Raw genomic sequence first — 16,705 nt, forward strand, 5'->3', positions numbered from 1 at the left:
GTCTTTTCACCAACTAACCCCTCTAGAAAATCTCTCATGAATTGTTTGCACCTCAGAATAGGTAGTAAATACAGTTGCAGAACACTTGGATGAAATAATTGTGTGGTGCGAGGAGATAAGTTTTTATCTTAATTTGCTGCTCTCCCTTTTAAAGCCTTTTCACCAACTAGCCCCTCTAGAACATATCTCATGACTTGTTCGTACCGCAGAATAGGTAGTAAATAGGCAGTTGCAGAACACTTGCATGAAATGATTGTGTTACCAGGGGAGATGGGTTCGTGAACTGCCGGTCCTGTGCTTGCAAACTTTTGGAAGAAGCACGAGTGGAAACGTAGAGAAGTTAGGAAGTCTCACACTTCGGATCACATATGCGAATTTCAGCTGTACAACATTATTTGGTGCTTTACAGTTAAATCTCTCAGTTAACTCCTTTGATTTGATTATCTTTACGTTCGCTTATAAACTAACAATAAACAATGCTTCTTGTAATCTGTAATTCTAGATCTGACCGCAAAAAAAAAATAGCACTTGTGAGTGCAAAGGAATTTGGTGCTCGAAGGTGCGTTGGTCACTTTTGTATTTTCATATGCCGTTTTCAATTCGTTTATGCCCTCTCTATCACGGGCTTGTTGGTAATCAGCCCTTTTTGATATGGCAATATGGACCAAGATGATTTGTCATTTCAGACTGCCACATTTCGTTATCGCCTGAATACGAATGCATGACTGTTGTATTTGCTTATAGTGACCGAAGTGTTGAGCTGCTAAACACATGGATGGATGTCTGATCCTCAGCACGGAAGAAGGAAACGTTTGGGAGAGAATATTGTGTGCTCTGAGAGAAATACACACAAAGCTCAATACAACAAATTTGTACGTAACAAATAATTCTTTGTAAGAAAGTAAGTGAAGAATAGCTTTGTAATAGGTAGTTTCGTGAGTAAATGTTTGTAATGAATTTTCAGATATAACGAGGCATTTTCGTGGCAGATGCGACTTTGTTATAATGAGGTTTGGGTGTAAATAAAAGTAGCTGTGCCCACACCAAACTTCTCTTGGCTATGCTTTCCAGATAAGGTAGGGGCTACCGAATTTCTCATGTCCACTTTTTTTCTCTTTCTTTTTTTTACCTCACCACTACTGAGAATTAAAAAGGAACTATGGGTAACATGCCTCTATGCTTACTTCGGTTTCGTTCTCTCTTGGATTCATTCCGTCGCACCCACCTAAAAATGTTTGCTTCAATCTATAACGCACTTCTTTGTCCGCAGCATAGTGCGTGAATGAATGCGGTTTACAAGATCCCGAGCTGGTCGTGTGTGTAAATCTTTATCGACATTCGCCCTGTATCCAGAAATCCATGAAGAAACATGTGTGCCAACCGGTTTTGAAGACAACGGCTGCCCAAGCGAAGCAGCTATTCCGTTCTGTCGGTAAGTCCCCCTTGCGATTCGGAAATGACTTGTACTTTCAACGCAGCTATAACGAAGTTGGCTCGACAGAATGTGCGTGCATGTGGTAAAATCGACTACAAACTCCATTCTTGCGAAGCTTCATTGGGGAGTTGAATCCTGAACGGAGGTGAATGGAGCTCGTTGGTTGCTATGTGGCAGGGGTGTAAAGCAACCTGCTTCGGTTGATTTCGTCTTCTTGCTCGGTTTCCGCACTCTTCTCAACAGTGAAGAGGGGATGGCATAGCCCTTTATTGCGACTGCACCCACCTTGACAACCAAGCACGGCGCCAGCAGTTATGTCATCAGCGTGCCTCCAATGACCTACCAAGGCTTCATTTAAATGGTACTTTTGTGGGAGAGGCGCAGGTAAAAAAGGCGCTATGAGGGGTACGGAGCACTGGTGAAGTGAACAAAGTTGCCACATTGTGCAAGGAGAGGTGTGCAAGGGTATTTTTTTTTAATGAAGTGGCTGCGGAGCATGCAGTGCTGTGACATTAGCAAAAAGTTATTGCGCCGGACTTCTGCACGAACTAGCAAGCTTGTTTGGATGCTGTAAAAAAAAAAAGTTAAAGCTCGTTGACTGGCCCTTCAATTTTGAGAAAATATCTAAATGAAATGCCCATATCAAGTCTTCTACTTTCAACTGGGTTGCAATTGTTGGTACAATGAGGTCATGTGCTCCCCAGAAACCCATGCTCTACTAACGTGTGTATTAGCCCAGCAGTTTCTTCAGGCCTCGCCAAGAAAATTTTTTCCTTCTTATTTATACCAGTACTCATTCGCCCCTCTGGTCATGTGACATGCGGGAGGTCTAATACAGTGACAATGGCTCAGTTTAGACTAAGACAATTTCTCAGTAAAACTTGTGGACGTCATAACTCTCAGAAGCCTTGCTTACTGGGGTGGTTTTTGAACTGTTTCAGCTACGCAGGTGCACATGTGCCTGCAGATTCCAGCTAATGCCAACACGCAGACCATGCTGGTCACCACTGCGGAAGCCGCGGTTCAGACGTAGTGCGATGCTGCATCCTCTTCCCACACGCTTAAGGGCAGGCTGCCATTGTAGACCTACGTTGGCCCGCCTCGGCGACCACCCGACAGATACCGGGCTTCTGCATTCCGCGGTTTAACACCCATGCCTGTGCTAGACGAGGCTTGCTCAGCCAATGAAGCATAAGCAGCAGCTCAAGGTGACATCTTCTATTTATTTAAAATAAAAGCTCATTAACTTTCATTTCATGGGACTGGAGAAATTGTCCAAATTAATTGAATATCGAGACTATCAATAAAACTATGAACGAATGTTCATTACATCAACACACTATCATTTTCTTGATAAAGGTGTAAATCCTGTACCAACTGGGCATAAGAGCAGCTTAAAAAGCTACAATTTATGCCCATTGTGACTTTGTTCCTGGTGTGGCCGTGGCTCAATGTCCTAACTTACCCATAACGTGCTAACCTGATATGAACTAGAAGCATCATTACCGTACGGTTCGCGTTGACACTGTGCCACTTCAATTTGGTAGTCCGCAAACACCATGCATGGGAAGTATAGGGGACCTTTATTCAAGTAAATGTGATAATATAAATGTTTGTCCACTTAAACCTGGGATTATTAAGTCGGCGACACTAGTAGTAGTCATGACAGCAAGTTGGCTAGTGTGGAAAACTATTTTTTGCTTGCTGACTGTCACGATTATGTCGAGAGTGCTTGCCAAGGATTCAGATTGAGAAAAAGAAACAGGAGACCGTGGTGGCAAGACAAACATTCTTTATCAAACAACATGGCTAACTGTAATCAAACACTTACTAAAATTTGTATAAAAAAACACGCACACAATAATTCATTAAACACTGAATCGCAAACTTAACGATAATGGAAGTCAAGGCGAGTCCTAAGCCAGTTTATAGCCATCATGCAGGGGTGCAAAAGCTACGCCAACTGTGCCAATTTGATTCGATTCCCCGTTTATGTTCTGAGATGCGCCAAAACCACGAAATTTGCTGGAATTGCACCAAGCTGTTGTTCCAGGACAGGACAAGAGACTGTGGAATTGGACGTAGCGAGTCAAGTGCGAACGGAGGGACACAATGTGCGATGCTTGCTGAGAAGAGAAAATGGCGGGACACCCGACACCTTTTTCTATACGTTTCGCCCTTCAGTCCCAGGAAATAGGTCTGGATTTTATAAAGTATCGAGTTTTAGGCACAGTCAAAGACAAAATAGACTTTTAAGCAGGCAGGAATAACTCGAAGGACGTTATCTGATTGGTGGTTGAAATCAAGGCAAAAGGGAAACCTGGTTGTGTTCACTACATAGAGTTAGTACTTTATCATGACTTAGGGCCAATGGGCATGACCCGTCGCCTATCTAAAGGGTACAGGCCCGTGCATCCATCCGTCCATTCATCCAAATGCAGATAAGTTTTTGCCTCTGCTTTCTTTGCTGCTGCTGTGCACCTTTTCACTTTGTATCCAACATTTTCGTTGACTTCATCTCTTTTGTTGTGTCCATATAGACACACTTACCGTCTTTTATCATGAAACCGTGCCAACTACGCTCAAACCTCCTTATGACAAAGTTGTACATTATTTGAAAATTTATTATAAAGGTATACTCCAAATGCTATATATATTGCAAGACAGTTATTCACTTACTTCGTTATAACTAATAATTCGATATATCCGGGTTTGTTGTAGTGTAGCTAAACTAGCTGCCATTCTAATGTATATACATATCACTGGCTAATTTCAGCCATCCGCTCTTACAGCAGTGTAGTGAGAAATGTGCAGCTTCAACACCTGTGGCCCAGCGTTAACCAAGCAAACATTGACAGCGTGCTTGCATGTAACGACGATTAGTTTTGGAGCTCTGTTTGTTATGTTCTTTCGTTTGCAGAAGGAGAACTGCCACTTCTCAAGGAGCCAAGCACAAGGCATAATACTGACATGATTGCGGGGCTGGGGACGTGGTTTTCAATGCTGCCACGGAGGTTCGCGAGATGTCAGAGTATAGGACCGCAGATTCGGGACGACTTCTTATTTCTAAACAACTGTATTTATCAAATTAGAGGACGGTTGAGCTTTGCCTTTAGGAGTAGATGGCGGTAGCGTAATCGGGCCTCATGCGCATTGTCTTCTGAACTGCTAGCCTGCTTCAATTCTCAGTGCATGCCTCTACCTTGTCGCGGGGAAATCATTGACTGTGTACATTACAATGACCAATTCAGCGATTATTAAATGCCTATTGCAAGCACAGTTGTTAAGTGCCCACGACGTCATAATCCTTCCTTTTGCAAATCAGTGAAGGACCCACTACGCGTCCATAGAGCAACACGCGAACCTACGCACCTTTTCACTTTGGTGATGATTCTGCTGCTTATGGTGATTAAAGGGACACTAAAGCCAAATAACAATTTATGTCAAAGTGAAAGCTTAATGTATGACAACATCTAAAATGGCAATATTATGAACAGCAGAGCCCTACTTACCGAGAAATTAATGTAAATGCACGAGAGCACATGCACCACGAGTAGGACATTCACAATATAATCCCGATAATGTCGGACTTGCCGCCTACAATTAACCACTAGTAATCGAACTAACTGCAGTAAATAAAGAACCTTCCGTGCATGAAGAGATGTAATAAAAAGATGCTTGTTCGTTTCTGTTTGATTCAAAGAAAAAACAACCGCCGGACGTTACTATGGAGAACGGCGCGAGCGGCTCGAAATTTCAATTTTTGCCTGGTTAAAGAGGTTCTAACACAAAACATGGGCCGTTCCCGATCACACGTGCCAAACTTTGTAACGCTAGGTGCCACGAAAATAGGTGATATTTCAGGATGAACGCTACTCCCCCTTCATTTCGTGGGCGCGCGACCGGAGAATGAGGGCATAGTGTGCACATGTGAATTGCCCTACACGCACGGCAGTTCTCTACGTAGACGACTGTGCTCTGATGTTGCCAACAGTGTCACGTGACATGTCAAAAATTATTTAACCTGGCATATGTAGTTTACGTAATGTCTTGCTTGAATAGATTAATAAAACTTGAGATATATAATGAGATGCAATAAGGGAATGTGCGTGTATTTTTCATTTTTTTCTCGTGAATTTCAACGAGATGCAGGGCTAATGTGCCTGCGTTTTGCATGTGTTCGTGTCTCCGCGGTTAGCGCATCAAGGAGACGTCAGTTGTGGAAGCAAAAATAATGCTCCTACGCGTTCACGCACTTCATCATGCTCATTTGTTCCACCACATCTAAGTAAACGTTATTGCGAGTATTGGATCGTGACATCACCACTCTCGAACCAGGGAAATGTCACAGTTTTCGTGCTCAGTAATAGGTTGCAAGCCTGATGATCGGCGTGGGCGCATTCAACATCGCTTGCTGAAACATGAGCTGGTCAACAAAACAGCGCCGCATGCGTGCTCTGGGGTTGAGCTTGTTTGGGCACGTCATGCACACATGACCTCTTGGTCACATGCCGAAAAAGGTAGGGAAGAGATTTGGCTTGCCAAGGCTACGTGGGGTAAGCGGAAAGGGTTTCGAGCTCGCCTCCTCCCATCTTTCTTTCGGGCCGCTTCAAAAAAAGTTTTCTCATTTCGTGATGAACCGTTTGAAAAAACTTTTGTGGCATGATGCTCTTCATCGGACACACAACTAATTCCACTATCTAACTACAATTTGTTATGGGGCCTGTTATGGGGCCCTTTAAGAAGGGATTATTGCAGGGAGGGGGGGAAATATGCAAAACAATATGCAGGCAGTTATACGGGCAGACAAGATTTCGTGACATAGTGTGAAGCTAATAACGTAATACAGTATAGTTGTAAATGAAAAACGCTCAGTGCTAGGAAGTCGAGCATAAACCATTGAATAACATAATGAGGATTAGCAGACAATCAAGCCAATGAAGGAAAGTGTAGGGGATGATATTTGTTTTAATTTTGATATAAACATTTGTGCATTGGTGAACAACACATACAAATGCTCAATATCTGTAATTACAAAAAACACTTTCTAGGAACAACTATTTCAAATATGTGGGTATGAACACTCTAGTAACACCGTGAACTACTTTCTTGTGTTCGATCTTTGTTTAAATATGCCTGATCACTAACTTCTATAGATGTCTGCGAGGTGTAGGTGGAATAATTGACTTCGTATATGGCATCGCGCACATTACGTATAGATTGTACATGTGATCCCCGTAAGAGGGAAGTAGTTTTTTTATGGTCCTCTAACTTAATGTAAATAATGCCCCATCCGATTTACTTGGCAACACTGCTTGTAAAACGACTCGAACCATGTTGCCTACAGGGTGTGTCCTCCTGATCTTAGTCGAGAAATAGGAGGCGCCATGTCCGTGTGTTTTGAAGAGTTCTGCTAACGAACAAAGCACTAACTATAGGTAACTGTGTCCAGATTGTAACGCAGTGATATTTTTAGTAGCGGGGACCACATGGTGAACCGAGAGCGGTTGGGGGGGGGGGGGGGGGCTGTTGGCGGCAAGGAAGAAAAAAGGCGCGTTTGCAATACTGTATCGAATTAGAATAAAAATCATCTTTATTTTCTGTACATATGTCACAGGGTTGCAATTTAGAAACGTGTGTTATAAGTGAAAACCACCTTTGAAGTCCAAAATGTCAAGTCTGCCTCAGATAAGAAGTGACAAGGAAAGGGGATGGGTTCTGACGTCGAGCTGGGGGCCGCTTAGCGTGCCATGTCGACCCCTGTGTTTGACGAATCGTAAATGAAAGCCATCCTCTTTTATTGCGATAGCAATCGTACGAACCCACTTGGCTCATTTTTGCTGTCGCCGACATGTTTCGGATATGTGTATGTATTGTGGGCATTTGTTATTTACTTCTTCCTCACCTCGAGATGATCATAATCACCATCATCGTTTCTCTCTGTCCTCATCATCCCCGTGTATTGTTATCATCGTCTTCGTGTGTTTACTGTGGCTGTTGTAGTGTGGGTGCATGCTCTGCCCGTTCACTTTCCGAGGTCTTGCTTATAATAAACGCCGTCGCAACCAAGACGTCATGTGGGGTGGAGGTGGATTCACAATCCTCTCCTAGCCCGCTTTACCCCATGCAGCTTCGTTCAGGTCGCTGCTTGGCAGCATGCCGCAGAACGAGCCTGCCGGTGCTGATGCCATCACCACCCCTTCGCCCCCTCTCTCCCGCTCTTTGCTGGTCTTCGTGGAGAACACGTCGAGGACTGGCTCCTGGCTCGATGACTACGACCGCCTGAGTGCCGCTAATCGGTGTGACGAGGCCACCAAACTGCGTTACGTCCCTATCTCCACAGCTCCATAGTTTACAAGTCTGGTAGATAACACGAAGACGCCGACGCTATTTCTCGCTGTCCGCTTCCTACTACCCACCTCGGCGTTGGCGAGAGCTCGACCGCCACATATCTAACGCAGTTCATACGCTCGCCTCAATAGGCCAACTGTTTCAGGACGACGAGCCATCATTTAGCTCCTGCAAGTGGTCCGATTCATACTGCAGATGTATTACGGACAACCTTTCGGGAGCTTCTCATCCATGTAACGCGCAACTTAGTCAACTCTTGCACCTTAAGCCGGACAATGGGGTTCTCTACCACCACATTTTCTGACCATTCTGACGGTCAGCACTGGGTTCCTGTGCTACCACGCTCTCCTTGACTTTATGTGCTTGAAGCGTTCAACGACAACTTCACCGCTGGCCATCTTCATTTTCAAAAAACTCTTGACCGCATTTGATGCCGTTTTCACTGGCCTAGCCTTTCTTCTAGTGTAGCGCGGAGCGTCAGTTCCTGCTTTGCATGCCAGCGCCGTAGACTTCCAACATCTGCATACTGCATCCCATGAGCGTCTTTGTTTTCCTTTCTGGACGTGTTGTGCCAGTCTCAACTTGTGTATTCGGGAAATATTTTTCTGTCGTGTACACATCCTTCAAGGCTGGGTTTGTCCTTCTTTCACGCTATGTGCTAACTTCTTACCACCTTCCATGATTATTGTAAAACACATGTGGCCATGGTAGCAATAACAAAACGAAAATGCCCCCACCTCCCTGAAGGGAATCGTGAGGAAATGTGCATGCATTTCTTCCGCCGAGAGAGGGTACCATTGCCATCAGACATTCGTCCTGACCGACTTCTGCCATCGCCTTGAGAGGCGACCAGCCAGCGCACGGTCAAGAGTGAGGAGCGAGCGGAAGGAGAGTGGGGCGCCAGCGGTCTCAGCTCGGTGTTGGCATTTCACAGCAGCGTCTCGTGTACACATTTCCAGATGTTCTTGAGAGGTGCCCAGCCAGCGAACGGTCGGGATAGAGTTACTGTATATACCTAAAGGTAGCATATACAGTAACTCTAGGTCGAGATTGAGGTTAACACCATCTAATGAGGCGCGAGCGTACGGGAGAGTAGGGCGCAGGGAGAAGAGAGCGAACAGCGAAAGAAGGAGCGGCGAAGCACTACACCTACCCTTCCCTACACTCTCGCGCACCGCATGCTCCTGTTTCTAGGGGTGAGGGTAAGCGCGTGTGCCCGTAGCTGTTGCTATGGCAGAGCGAGTGAGAGAGGAGAAATAACACTTGCCGGCGCGCGGACACGTACCGCCGCAGACAACGCCGGATGCCTGACATAGCCCGACCAAGAAATGCATTCGCATTTAAAAAAGCTACGCTGCTCATTTGCGGAAGAAATAAACGCACAGCCACGTACCACGGTGGCACTGTGCTCAGTAGCTGAGCTAATTGACGCGCGTATTGCATCCCCGCCATGGTGTTCGCATTTTGACGAAATGATAAATGATGCCTGGTCGTCAAAGAACCGCGTGTGGTCGAAACTGCTGGAGCAGTACATTGCGGCGTACGATTACCCCGATACCAACATGAAACACGTGCCCCGTGTGTTGATATTGTGGTCACGGTACGTGACACGCAAAACTTGGTGCATTACACATGAAATAAATGCCCGCCTCTCCCCATTAAAAAAACGCTATATGTACACGCTAAAAAACAAAACATATTCTTCCTGTTCCGTTAGCTCTTAGTGTTAGGAGCTTTGAATGTGTTCAATGCTTTGAAAAAAGATGCAGGTAATGGCACTTTTTTTTTTCGTACTTGTAGTTTCTGTTTCTACGTAGCAACCGCCACGCTGTCAGTGCAAATAAAACATGTCAATTCACTGCAACTAGACTGAGCATGAATGGCCAGATTCGAAGCTAGATTTTGACCAAACAGCTACTTGTAGCTAAAACAAATTTTAGGAGCGAAGCTCCTTAAGGCGTGGGCTGTGCGTCCCCTGTATGTAGCCACCTCTCGTTCAGTTCTAAGTATTACGCTAGCCACCGCCCGATCTAAAGGGTACAGCCATATCCATCCGTCCGTCCAAAAGATGCAAGATGTTATAAACTAGACGGCGGTACGTGTAGTTGATTATGAAAGATGCGAGGTGTTATTAAATAGGAATGATGCCACATATGGCGCGTGTCATCGTTCGATATAGTGCGGCGACGTACGCTAGGGGGAGCGTTGCAATAAAATCGAGTGAGCAAAATGTACGGAGGATTCATGGTTTACCAGGTTTACCTCCGGAGCTTCGCCCACTCATCATCATTCACTCCGTGGATATGGCGGCATTTTTTTTTTTTTTTTGGCAACTATTGGTGCCTAGAAGTTCGCTTAATCTAGCTACGAAAAATAGCTGAATTGGCAACACTGGCGCAAGCAGATTTTCAATTTGGCTGTGCGCACTCGCCTGTGCCCACACTAGCACACTGTACCCATACTCGAAGAAGGGAAGCATTTGCCGCTTGGAGGTACTGTCGTGCGGTTACGCTGCGAGTTTGTGATGTCCTCGACTCAACGCAGTCGATGTGATGTTCCTGGCTGCCAAAGCGACAGCACTGAACGGATTCACCGGGTGCCTGAGGATCCCGAACGTCGGCAAGCGTGGTTACGGCGCATTGGTTGGCCAGCTTCAAAGAAGCGGGCACGGATATTCGTGTGTAGACGGCATTTTTCTGCCGAGGATTACATGCAACACCCCGGCGTAGTGCAAGCCATGGGGTTCCAAGCCGGGCGCATATACCTGAACAGGGATGCGCTACCGAGCTTGCTTCTCCCGAGCAGTCCGGTAAGTGTAATGGGTTAGGTTCTGTTTGGCGTTGCTTAAAGGTTCTTTTTGGCGTTCCGGTGGCTCCCTGCAGCCGCTGGAGCGCGCAGGCCACACGCTATCGTGTTTCCTTTCACAAAAATTGACACTGTACCTACGTACACGATGTAGTTGTGCACTTTATACAATCAGAAGATTGTTGCTTTCTTCAACCGAATAGTGATGCATTTCACACTAAAAACCGCGATGGATGCGATTCGCCTGTCATGCTCATACCTGATTGAGAAATATTTGGATGCGAAATATGGCAGATGAAGCACATACACTAGAGTTTTCTATGTGGCATGCATATTACATAATTTCTATAATGGAATTTTAAAGTGCTACGGCAGCACAAATTCTAAGTTAATGTTATCGACACAGACATAGTGCACCTATTTAATATCCGAGTTGAGTGCATGAGAGGTCGGTATCACCTGTCCTAAAGAATGTGGTTATATATGGTGCATCCAACTTGTTACTTTCGACAAAGTCGAATGCAGATTTCACTCAACACTTGCTATCTTACCAGTCATCCGGTCATCTCACAATCATGAGGCAACAGTCAAGGATGTGTCAACCTACAGGTTGCGTGTTACTAAAATAGGGCTGTGACGGTGTTCTGCATTCGTGAAATTGTTGAGTTTAGATTTGATTTCTCTACTTCAGCCACACGCCAAGGATGCTGAGTCATCACCGGGTGCTTCAACATCAGATACACCGAGTAGCACTCCCATGGATTTTCCTCCGGTAAGTCGTTCTTTTGTGCCATTCATTGTCGGCACCACTTATCTGTAACGAAAAAAAAAAGTGAAATGTTATCGGCACTTCCCTACCGTAATCAATGATGACAAAGGATGGAAGAAAGAGCATTAGCAAGAATGTACTCTTGAAAAACTTGCTTTTGGGGGAGTTGGTGCCTTAGTTTGCTGAAGATTTCGTAACTGGCGCTATACCAGGAACATAAGAAGGAAGGAGACAGACGGGCACCAAACTGCCATGAGCAGATCAGGTTGGGCTCGTGTATGCCATGTTTCGAGCAAACTAGGATTATCGGCAAAAGCAGAGACCAAACAGCGAGGGAACTGCTAGAGGCGTATTGTATTAAAAGTGATGTGTCTGCTTGTGTCAGTGAAACATCTGTTGTTCTTTATCAATCTGAGTGGTCCTTTAATCAATTGCTTATGTGATGACATATCTGTGGTAACTATTTCAAGCCACTGTGCATGTGTGAATGTTTACCCGTTTTTCAGCCTGCCTCGGCAATAAACAGTTTGGCACCCGTCTGTCTCTTTCCCCCCTATTTTTCATGTTTATAGTGCAGTGCCAGTCATGAAATGTTCGGCAAACATTAGCAAAAGGTGTAGCTGTGTAGCTTTTTTTTTTTTTCAGAATGTTTTCTGTGTCCCCTTTCTCCACCCTAAAGGCACTTTTGTGTGTACTGAACTGCATTTCAGGGTTGTTATAGTCACTCGGGCTGAGCACAAAGCGTGATTAAGCGAGGTTGGCAATGCAGAATGTCAAGCTTCGGAGAATTCACATTGAGCTGGTGTATCTTGTTTCGAGTCACAGACCAGGACTAATGACAACCTCACAGAGGGCATTGATTGTAACAAAGAAAAAGATATACGCTTGAAATTTTCTTCATTTCTAAGCATTACAAGACTGTTGCTAGCTCTCCTTGTAAAAGTGCCAGACAGTAATCCACACCACTTGCCACCTCACCGTTTCAAGTTTTTAATGAACAAGTATTGTTCATCAATCAAACACTTGAAATTACTGTACAGTTCTTGTAATCCATTTCATTTAATAAATTCAAATGCACCCTATTCGCCCCACCGTGGTGGTCTAGTGGCTAAGGTACTCGGCTGCTGACCCGCAGGTCGCGGGTTCGAATCCCGGCTGCGGCGGCTGCATTTCCGATGGAGACGGAAATGGTGTAGGCCCGTGTGCTCAGATTTGGGCGCATGTAAAAGAATCCCAGGGGGTCAAAATTTCCGGAGCCCTCCACTACGGCGTCTCTAATAATGATATGGTGGTTTTGGGACGTTAAATCCCACATATCATCATCAAATGCAGCCTATTTGCAGGCCGCCGTGTGCTGCCAGTGCAGTTGTCGCCCTCGTCCGAAGGCCTCTGTGGCTACACAGTGCTCACTTGGCATGGAGGCAGCAAGGGATATATAGGTGAGCAGCCATTTGTGTTGCTGAATACTGCTAAACTCTGCCAGAAAATTCAAATGCTGCCTAACATATTAAGAACATGTGATAATCCCAGGCAGGTAGAACATTGTTAGAATTGTGACCACTACAACTGGGTAGAAGCATATTTATGTACAGGTGTAGAGGCTCACCTATGCGTATAACTTCACATCACCAAATCAACACAAACAGAGCCATCTCCGCCCCAACTTTAAACCGACTTCCAGCATCCTCGCCAGTCAAAGCCTGCATTTGCTGCCATATGAAGACGTGAACGTTGATGAGGAGGATGCACCAACGTGAAAGCGACACTAGCTACCACAAGTCCTTCAACTGCAGCATTAGCAAGTGGCTACATGCAGTCGTCGTGAGTAAAACCTAGGGGCTGAGCTGCACATCGCGATTTTCAAATAGAAAGTTGCTCCATAAGTAGTGACTCATTCAGAGAATGTATTGCAGGACTACCCCTTTTTTGAGGCATGAAAAGCTTAACATTGTGTGAAGTCTCACGTCAACGGCTTGAAAATCCAATATCAGTGAGGAGGAATTTCGACATGTGATTACAGTGTTGCACTTCTCGTGTGCTGTGGTGCTTTCATTCAACAGTGAGCATGCAAGGAGGCTCCACGTGAGCAGCGCAAGTTCCTCGTCTTTACGAGCAACCTGAGGGAACTGCTTGCTCCTTGTCAAGTGTGCCACGAGCATTGACAGAATGAATTCAAGGTGGTCAGGTTCACGCTGTGTGTCACCGCTAGCTGCCCCCATCGCACTCGGACCTGGCCGAGCCAGCCATTAGTCGGCAACAAGCCAGCTTAAAATGTGCTACTGCTTGCTGCCATACTGTTCTAAGGTTGCACTGTGGCTTCGTTTCTGCGGACACTGATGTCCCTCGACATACAGACATGCCATGAGAGGACCTTCTTTAACTACCAGAGAGACTACTTTTTCCCAGCCATAAAACGTACATTCCTATAAAAGGTAAAATTTAAACCACATAACATTGCATAACAACACTCACAATGATAAATAATACACAATTTGATGTCAATCATAAATTTTATGTTAACTTTAGGACCATATAAACAATGTCTTGAAGCAAATTGGCTTTGTTTTATAGCCAGCAGCAATAATAACAACGGGATGGAAGGCTGTTTAAGCACAGTCTTGTTTTCACGCTCAGCCCCGTTTTAGTGCTGTTTGTTTCCAAATGACGTACCGACTAGCTCGCCAACTCACAATGTCACAGGAAGATGAGGTAACAATGAGTAAAAAATAAATAAAAAATAATGTATTCATCGTTGAAACAAGTTGTGGTGATACGGAACTTCATTTAATTACAGTGCAATTTCAGCAACTTGCACACACACGCAGGTTATCAACCAATAACATATTGAATATCTCACAGGCCAGAGGAGAACAGTATGTCTTAAACTCGGAGGGAAAGGCGCTTTAGAAAGAAATGGATTCTGTATCAGCCTTGTGATATATTTATTTATTTATTTATATGATGGTGTTAAAAGGGAAGCTATCATATACCATAAGATTCGCACAAAGCGGCTGAAATTGCCCTCTGTATTTGCTCTTGTGCTTTGTCTACATAACATTAACTTTTAATTAAAAATTACAATAATTCCTAGATGCTCCACTCCTGCGATAGCCCTTCAAGGCTGCAGTACGTTGAAATGAATAAATTAAAATTGAGCATCGACAGCATTTCTAGAACCAAGGCCCATAAAGCGGGAAGAAATAAAGCCTGCGCAATGCAGGTAAATATGACAAGAGATCCCAGTAACTGAAGCAATGAAAGGTGTGTTAGGGCACCGGCAATAAAAAACAAAACAAATTGAGAAATCTCCTGATACAACTGTCAGGCATGCTATAACATAACATGCAGCCCATGTATCGACAGTTATTGTATGTATCCACTGTATCTGCTGATTTTATTGTTTCACACTATGCATTTACTCCTGTGTCCAGCTTCTTCGGGTGCGGATAGCACAGCTGATGAGGGACCTGCCTGAGGATGATGTAGAGATCGCCGGAGAAGGCCAGTGGGACTTGCCAGGGTACAGTGCAAAGTGCTGCACATATTCTGTCCTGGCAACAGAGTTTGGTAGAATCCTGCGGTACAAGCAGACTGTGATATGATATGTGGCACAGGGAACAAGAACTGAAACCCCAACACCTCGATAAAGTGTCATGCAGTGGCTCAGTGAGTTTGTGAGTGCACGTATGTGCCATGTGTTGACGTAAAAGAAACCAACAGGCTCGTGAAGCGCGGCCTCGAGAGCGAGGGAGACTCGTGCCTTCGGTGGCGCTCAACGGTCGTGCTTAAGGTCAACCAGTGTTCGTGGCAAAGCAGAAGTCTGGCTGAGCGACTGGCCCTGAAACCAGACGATGCGTGGTTGTTCCTGCTGCTGTTCCTGCTGGCTGGGCAACCAACGAACGAGGCCAACCGTTGTTCCAGCTGGCCGACTAGCCCAGGAAGCAGGCGAGGTCCGCTGTTCGTTCCACCGTCCACAGAGGTGGATTGAGTAGTCACGGCGGGCTACAAGCGAGGCCAACCTGCGTTCCGGCTGGGCAACTGGCCCATGGAGCCGGCAAGGGACTGGCACAACGTCAGGGTGCTGCCGGCACGAGACCAGGTGGCAAAGTGCTGCTGTTGCGATGGCAGAGGGCCAAATCAGGGAGAGGACCGACCCACGTCGGACACTGAAAGTGAACCAGGCAGAGCACCGTTCTCAACTGACCGGCGTGTATGCCACCTATACTGCGAGAGAACTAATTGTTTAAAGACAATTATAGCTTGAATAGCTCGTGTGCCTATGTTAAGTGCATGTCTGTTCATGTGTTGAGCGAAATGCTAATATAAGTGTGAACATGCTTTTGTGCACTGATGTACTGTTGAGTCCTTTCTGGAGTAGTCCAGAAAGAGACAGATAAGAGTACGAGAGGTGAGCAAGTAAAGAAAGCAAGATATACCACTCCGTAACTGTAATTTCATGCACTCATCAGCTCTACCAAGCAGCTCCGCAATGGAGAAAGAAGGTATGGCACAGTGCCTCCAAAAACTGGAACAAAATGGCATGACTATGCGGCCCTTAACTACAGGAAAGTTAAAATTTTCTGCAGGAAGTAATGATGTTCTTTGGCCAGTGACAGTGACTTCATTGAGCTTTTCAAGTGGCCTATTGCTTTTCGGCAGTGCCTGGTCGTGGTGCGATATTTAAAATACAGAAACACGAGTGCATGTCACAAAGTAACTCCTGCAGTCACAAAGTAACCCCCTTTTACAATAAATATATATATATATATATATATATATATATGTATGCAGTCAAAAAAGAACACGAACGTACGAAACAGGAGGGTTAGGGTTAGTCCGAGTAAAAAAAACTGACAATGGTTGCTCTGACGAAGGCAGGTCTTCTTGCTGAAACGTCGGCAAAAATTGCGTTTTATACGATTGTCGCCTTCTTTTTAGACTGCGTTTCCTACTAGAGCCATTGAACATATTTCTCATATATATATATATATATATATATATATATATACAGTGTTTTACGGAGTGTGTCTATTATTCTTTAAAAATCACAGAAACGAGGTATCTGCATACTACTTGCCGCGTTGCCTTTCCTGTGGCAAGAGGCATCTTCAGATGCATACAGACAATAATTGCAGCAGTAATTGTAGAAATTAACACAATTAACTTTTTAGAGGTGATAGCCGGTCAAATCTAATGGGCGAATTCAAGCCCTTCCTCTGAATAGTCCATAGCCACTTCGACATTTTGGAAAATCGGCCACTGGTAATCACCGCGGAGCTATGCAATGAGCAGGAGAAATCGAAACCGACGCACCAAACAGCGCATATATCATTCACTTTGACAAC

At 45.0% G+C, this 16,705-nt stretch overlaps 2 protein-coding genes across 5 annotated transcripts in view; both read left to right on the forward strand.

Annotated features, from left to right (window-relative positions):
• Nucleotides 1-10,457, forward strand: part of LOC119168232 (uncharacterized) — a 32,211-nt gene extending 21,754 nt beyond the window's left edge. For 2 of the 4 annotated variants that reach the window (XM_075867321.1, XM_075867322.1), the window contains 3 exons: nucleotides 1,354-1,432; nucleotides 2,377-2,643; nucleotides 4,356-5,539. In XM_075867321.1, coding sequence (XP_075723436.1) covers nucleotides 1,354-1,432; nucleotides 2,377-2,468 — 171 coding nt within the window. In that variant the 3' untranslated portion in view covers nucleotides 2,469-2,643; nucleotides 4,356-5,539. Of the gene's footprint in view, nucleotides 1-1,353; nucleotides 1,433-2,376; nucleotides 2,644-4,355; nucleotides 5,540-10,330 lie in introns of those variants that run through there. The other 2 variants (XM_075867324.1, XM_075867323.1) reach the window with 2 other exon arrangements.
• LOC119166950 (uncharacterized) lies at nucleotides 8,942-15,698 on the forward strand. Its single transcript, XM_037418345.2, has 3 exons — nucleotides 8,942-10,595; nucleotides 11,283-11,363; nucleotides 14,792-15,698. The coding sequence occupies exons 1-3, from the start codon at nucleotides 10,311-10,313 to the stop codon at nucleotides 14,960-14,962; spliced, it is 537 nt and encodes a 178-aa protein (XP_037274242.1). The 5' UTR covers nucleotides 8,942-10,310; the 3' UTR covers nucleotides 14,963-15,698.
• The last annotated feature ends 1,007 nt before the right edge of the window (nucleotides 15,699-16,705 follow it).

The sequence above is a fragment of the Rhipicephalus microplus genome, chromosome 6 (assembly GCF_043290135.1).
Source record: "Rhipicephalus microplus isolate Deutch F79 chromosome 6, USDA_Rmic, whole genome shotgun sequence".
Lineage (NCBI taxonomy): Eukaryota > Metazoa > Arthropoda > Arachnida > Ixodida > Ixodidae > Rhipicephalus > Rhipicephalus microplus.

What these genes read in the sequence shown, in the direction of transcription:
- LOC119166950 (XM_037418345.2), top strand. Translation starts at nt 10,311, where the DNA reads ATGTCCTCGACTCAACGCAGTCGATGTGATGTTCCTGGCTGCCAAAGC. An exon ending in TGCTTCTCCCGAGCAGTCCG is followed by an intron (nt 10,596 to 11,282) that starts GTAAGTGTAATG and finishes TCTCTACTTCAG; the next exon opens with CCACACGCCAAGGATGCTGA. An exon ending in CTCCCATGGATTTTCCTCCG is followed by an intron (nt 11,364 to 14,791) that starts GTAAGTCGTTCT and finishes TCCTGTGTCCAG; the next exon opens with CTTCTTCGGGTGCGGATAGC.